Source organism: Megascapheus bottae, chromosome 21, assembly GCF_031878675.1.
Source record: "Megascapheus bottae isolate mThoBot1 chromosome 21, mThoBot2.hap1, whole genome shotgun sequence".
Classification (NCBI taxonomy): domain Eukaryota; kingdom Metazoa; phylum Chordata; class Mammalia; order Rodentia; family Geomyidae; genus Megascapheus; species Megascapheus bottae.
Genome location: NC_143529.1, coordinates 34519102 through 34524817, shown reverse-complemented (window position 1 = coordinate 34524817; position 5716 = coordinate 34519102). Strand labels below are relative to the sequence as shown.

Sequence of the window (5716 nt, the reverse complement as noted above, 5' to 3'; positions counted from 1 at the left end):
GCCTCAGGACTGGCAAAGGAAGACAAGAAAAAGATCAGGAGGAGCTGTAGGACCCACTCAGCCCTGCACAGCGATCAGCCTGGTCCAACCTGACCAGAGCCAGCTCCTGGGGCTAGTCACTGCCCTCCATCTCCCAGGCAGCTCAGGCAGTGCCCTCCAGAATGCGGTGGCGGGGGTGGGGGACGTGAGGTGAGATAGGTGCTGGTACAGCCCCACAACCACTGACCACAACAGCCAGTTGTGCAGGAAGCTGGGCCCGGTGTGGCAAGGGCTGTCCACTGACTGGATGATGAGTCTGGCTTCCATGCTGTCTGTTAGGTAAATGGAAGAGAAAAGGAAAAGGACAATCCAGACTCCCTTCTCTTCAGGATAGGATTATTTATTGAGAAACATTGAGTTGGGGGGTTTTATAGGGTCTGAGCAAGGAGACGGGGATTATCTGAGTATAAGGTGGGTGACTGCAGACACTGGCAAAGATTAGGGTATGTATTTCCTTATACCAGGTCTCAAAGTCTTTTTTTTTTTTTTTTTTTGCCAGTCCTGGGCTTGAGCTCAGGGCCTGAGCACTGTCCTTGGACTTTCTCAAGGCTAGAGCTCTACCACTTGAGCCTCAGCACCACTTCTGGCTTTTTTTTTTTCTTTATGTAGTACCGAGGAATCGAACCTGAGTCTTCATGCATGCTAGGCAAGCACTTTAACCACTAGGCCAAACTCCCGGCCAAAGTCTTTTTTTTTTTATTCCTATCAGTCATGGGTCTTGAACTCTGGGCCTGGGCGCTGTCCCTAAGCAATTCAGCTCAAAGCTACGCCTTACCCCTTGAGCCACAGCACCACTTCTGGTTTTCTGGTGATTAACTGTAGATAAGAATCTCTGGGACTTTTTAGTGCCGGGGCTGGCTTTCAATGGCAATCCTCAGATCTCACCAACTGAGTATCTAGGATTCCAGGTGTGAGCTACCACACCCAGCTGAAGAAAGACTTGAAGCTAGCTCTGAGGAAGGAATTTACCCTTGGAAGGTGAACAGTGGCCCCATATGGCTACAACCATTAGGGCAGAGGGTCTGCTCAGCAGGAACATGTCCTGCTCTGTACTTGAGGCTCTAGGTGAGCCTCTGTATTTCACCTGGGGCCCTGCAGAACGACCTGGAATAGTGTGTGGTGGTGGCAGCTCTGAGCCAGTACCTGTGGGGGCAGAGACAATCTCAGAAGCTGGCCTGAATCTGCCTGGGCCAGCTGACTGCCACTTTGACATGCCTTTAGGTGCAAGAGCCTCTTCATACAAGAGCACTCCTAAGCTGCCAGCAAAGCCATGGTCAGGCTGTCCTGGGCACAGGGCAGGGGTGCAGGTAGCAAGCAAGCCGTCCAGCACTCATGGTCTTGATCTAAGGACTGGGAGCCCTGGGCCCACTGCAGCCCCAGGCTGAGCCATCACTGCTCCTTCCAGACTTCCTTCTCCAGAAGCCCAATTGCTCAATGGACCCCTGTTCACCTCAGCTCAGGATCCTGGCCAATTTCCCCCTTGTAGCTTGAGAGCTCACTGTCTGGAGGCAGGGTCTGCAGGCCACAACCACCCTGGACCCCAACTTGGCCCCTTGGCATCACCCAAGGGTTCACTGTGCCCAGGACCTTTGTGCAACTAATGACTGTGAGCTGGCCTCTGATGCCACTCAGCAACCATTCCACCTTCTCCCTGCCACTCCAGCCACTGGGACTCGTTTAGAAAGGAAGGCCAGGGCGGGAAGTGTGGCCTAGTGCTTGCCTTGCATTCAGGAAGCCCTGGGTTTGGTTCCTGAGTGTCACACACACAGATAAGGCTAGAAGTGGTGCTGTGGCTCAAGTGGCAGAGTGCCACCCTTGAGCAAAAGTGTGCAAGGACAGTGCTTAGGACCTGAGTTGAAGCCCTAGGACTACCAAAGGTGGGAGGGGGGCTGGAGGAAGAAAAAGAAAGGCAAGCAGAAAGTTTACTTTATTAAAGTAAACGTTCACTTTATTATTTCTATGTCTCTCCAGGTTGGACAGCAGTTTCAGGAGGGAAGGTAATCCATGTCATAAATACTCACATGGACTCCCCTGCCAGGGGCCCAGGACCACCAGCTCCGGGGTCCCTGGTGCTGAAGAGACTGAAAGCAAGAGAGGCATGCAGGGGTGCTGTCCAGTCCTGGCCTGTGTGGCCAGCTGGGATGGCGGCACCACCACCCAGGTCCACAAATAGGCTCCCCGGGACAGGGCGCTGCCCAATTTGAGGCTGATTATTTCTGGGATCTGCTGGTCGGGGCCTGTGGTGGAGACACCAGAAGAGGAAGCCTGTGCTGAGGTCCGGCAGAGGGATAAAGAAGCCAGCTGACCAGTGGTGTGGAGATGAAACAGTCTTGGTGAGACTCCAGGATTCAGGGTGCACCAGGCCCCAGCAGCAGCAGCAGCACGAGCACCACGAGCGGCAGGACCACTGCGGTGACCGGCAGACTGGCACCTGCGGTGAGGCTGGGTCCCTCCGGGGGCGGCAGGCCGCAGTCGGTGTAGGGCTCCAGGCAGGCGGCGAAGGCCATGACGTGAGCGATGTAGCTCTGCTCCTGGACTCCGTGCATCAGGTGCGCCTGCGGGCCTCGGGAGAACACCGCCACGTCCTCCCCGCCGTGCGTCTCTGATGACAAGGGCACGGCCGCCTGCTGCCGGTATGTGGGCTCACCTGGTCAGATGAGGCAGTCACGGCGGTGACCTTTACACCAGAGTCCCTGGTGGGCCTGACCCCTGCCTGCCCTGCACTCACCACTCTCGGTTTCTGTGACATTGGGTCGGTTGCCTTGAACATGGCCAGGGCCGTTGCCATAGAGGATGGATGTGTAGGTCTTGCCGTCCGAGGCCTTCTGTGGAGCCAGGCCTGTAGAGGAGGAGTGGACACGTCATCCTCTGTGGAGCACTGCTTATGGGCATGCGTGCCGCCGGCCAGGTCACTAAGAGGGCCAAATACAGATGCTATTCTGACGCCCCCCTCCTCCTCCCGCCAGGAACTGAGTATCCAACCAAGGCCCAGCCTAGGGGAGAGCCTTCTACCTCCTGAGCCACGCTCCCAGTCCTTTTTTGGACAGGGTCAGTGAGCCCAGGCTGACCTTCAAGGGCAGGACTTTCTGCCTCTGCTTCCCAGGGAGCTGTGTGGTGCCACAGCTGGCTTCGTTGCACCTGGCCCCCTTGGTGGCGGTCCTGGGGATGCACCTCAGGGCCTGGCGTCTTCAGAAGCAGGCGCCAGAGCCTGGGAGCCGCCCCTGGACGCTCTGGACAGATGGAGACCCTGACCCGGCAGCCCTGCCACTGCGCCCCGGCATACCGAAGATGGAGGCGCCCCTGAGCGTGTAGCCCCCGAAGGAGAAGACGTGGGAGTGGTCGGCGGTGACGAGGGTCAGCGTGTCCTGCTCGCTGGTGAGCAGCGCCGCCCTGTCGATGGCGGAGTCGAACTGGACGGCCTCGGTCAGCGCCCTGTAGGCGGCGCCGTCGTGATGGCCGTGGTCGATGCGGCCGCCTGCGGGAGCACAGGGGAGGGCGATGCCTGCGGCGCCCGCGCCCCCGCGGGCCCCCGCGCCCCCGCGTCCCCAGACCCGGCCTCACCCTCCACGAACAGGTAGAAGCCGCGGGGGTTCCTGCTCAGCAGCCGCAGCGCCGCCTCCGTCATCTCCTCCAGGGACGGGTCGAGCGCGCGGTCGCGGGAGACCTCGTACTCCATGTCGGAAGGCTCGAACAGGCCTGCGGGGAGGCGGCGGGTGAGCCGGGCTCCGGCGCCGGGCCGGGAGGGCGCGGCGGGCGGGCGGGCGGAGGGCGGAGGGGCTCTTACCCAGGAGGTGCGTGACTGCCGGGTCCCTGGCGGCCTGCAGGAGCCCCGTGCGGTTCCAGACGTACTGCGCCCCCTAGGGGCCACGGCGGGTCAGCGGGAGGACCACGACCCCGCGCCGGGCCCCGCCCCTTGTGCTCGGCCCCGCCCCCGGCTCTGTTCAGCCCCGCCCCGTCTGTCCGACTCCGCCTCTTTTGCCTGGCCCCGCCCCCGGCCCTGTCTGCTCAGGCCCCGCCCCTTCTTCTCGGCCCCTCCCCCGGCCCTGTTCAGCCCCGCCCCGTCTGCCTGACCCCGCCCCCGCCCCCGCGGGGCCCTGGTACCTGGCGCTGCCCCAGCCACTCCTGCACCAGGTCGCGTCCGTCCAGCCTGGTTCCGGCCTGCGCGGCATCGGCCGGGTACTCAGGGTCTGGGGTCCCCTTGGGGAACATGAACTTGCGGCCCCCGCCCAGGATCACCTGTGGACAGAGGACCGTCACGGGGCTCCGCCCCGGCCTCCCCCGCGGCCCCGGCTCCCCCACGCGCGGGCGCTCACGTCGATGTCCACGTTGGAGATGAGCTGGGTGGCGATGTCCCGGCAGCCCTCCTGCAGCGCCGAGGCCGGCATGTGGGCGTCCGAGTACCAGTCGCGGTTCACGGTGTGCGCGTAGGTGCCGGCGGGGGACGCGTGCTGCACGCGGGTGGTGGTCACCACGCCCACCGACTTCCCTGCACACGCGCGGCAGGGTCAGGAGGAGTCGCCCCGAGCGGGTAGATGCCGCCCCTGTCCTGAGCTCGGCTCCCCTTCCCACCTGCTTTCTTGGCGCGGTACATGACCGAGGCGACCTCATTGCCGAAGGTGGTGTTGCACCGGTCGAAGCGCGCGGCCGCGCTCAGCCCGATGGTCCTGAAGTTGGCCTTGACCCCGCACAGGAAGGCTGTGGCGGTGCCCGCGCTGTCCGGCACCTGTCTGTCCACGTTGTAGGTCTGGGGACGCAGAAGCTCGGCTCTGAGCTGGCTCATGGCCCCCCGCGCGGTCGGGGAACAGTCCTCAGGGACCCCGCTGCTCCCGCGCCGTTGTCCCACCCCGCGCCCCCTCCCCGGCCTCCCCGCGCCGCGGAGCTCACCTTCGCCAGAGCCACATGAGGGAAGCGGTCCATGGCCAGGGGCGTCTCGGGTCCCGAGTGGCCGCCCAGCTGCCCCTTCAGGATGCGGGTGGCCGTCACCGTGGTCACTCCCATCCCTGTGGAAGGAGAACCCCATGAGCGCCGAGCCCGGGCCGGCCCGGGGCTGCAGGGCGCCTGGGTGTGGGGCTGAGCGGGGCTGGGGCCCATCTGGGCACACGCACCGTCTCCCAGGAAGAGGACGAGGTTCTTGGCGGAGGTCTGAATGGGCTGCCTGCTTTGGGCGGCACGCAGGGCCTCGGCGGCCTTTTGGTTCCAGAAGGCAGGATTCTCCTCCTCCACTGGCCAAAGAAAGGATGTAGGCGCCATTAGGATGGGGCCCGCACAGTGTGGGCCTGTGGACGGACTGGGGCAGCTGCTGGGGTGGACTGCTTACCTGGGATGGCTCCAAACATCAGCCTTAGTCTCACGGCTAGCAGAATCAGCAGCAGCACCCTGGATCCGTGCATGGCTGCCCCAGGGGGTGAGATGACGGTGGCTCGGCAGCAGGCTGGTGAAGGTGGCACACTACTCACCAGTGCACAGCTGGGTGGCTTATATAGAGGTGTCTTGCCTTCTGATTATCAAGGTTCCGGTCCCTCCCCAAGCCCCAGGCAGCCACCCAGAGTCTGTTTTGGTCTTGTAACCTTAAATCCTACAGGCTAGAGGAATTGGCAGGGCGTGCCTGGGTTGCCTGGGGCCTCACCAAATCGCAGAGCCACTGATGGGTTCAGGGTGTCTCCCGAGGTGAGGCTGC

The 5716-nt window shown here is 62.6% G+C and overlaps 1 protein-coding gene across 1 annotated transcript; it reads right to left on the bottom strand.

Annotated features, from left to right (window-relative positions):
* Positions 1-2047: 2047 nt before the first annotated feature.
* On the bottom strand, positions 2048-5429 carry LOC150048917 (intestinal-type alkaline phosphatase 1-like). Its single transcript, XM_090354409.1, has 11 exons — positions 5357-5429; positions 5145-5261; positions 4924-5039; positions 4609-4783; positions 4353-4525; positions 4141-4275; positions 3824-3896; positions 3601-3735; positions 3323-3514; positions 2768-2878; positions 2048-2686 (listed from the first exon to the last, which is right to left on the bottom strand). Exons 1-11 carry the CDS (start codon positions 5427-5429, stop codon positions 2388-2390), a joined length of 1599 nt encoding a protein of 532 aa, XP_090210535.1. The 3' UTR covers positions 2048-2387.
* Between the last annotated feature and the right edge of the window lie 287 nt (positions 5430-5716).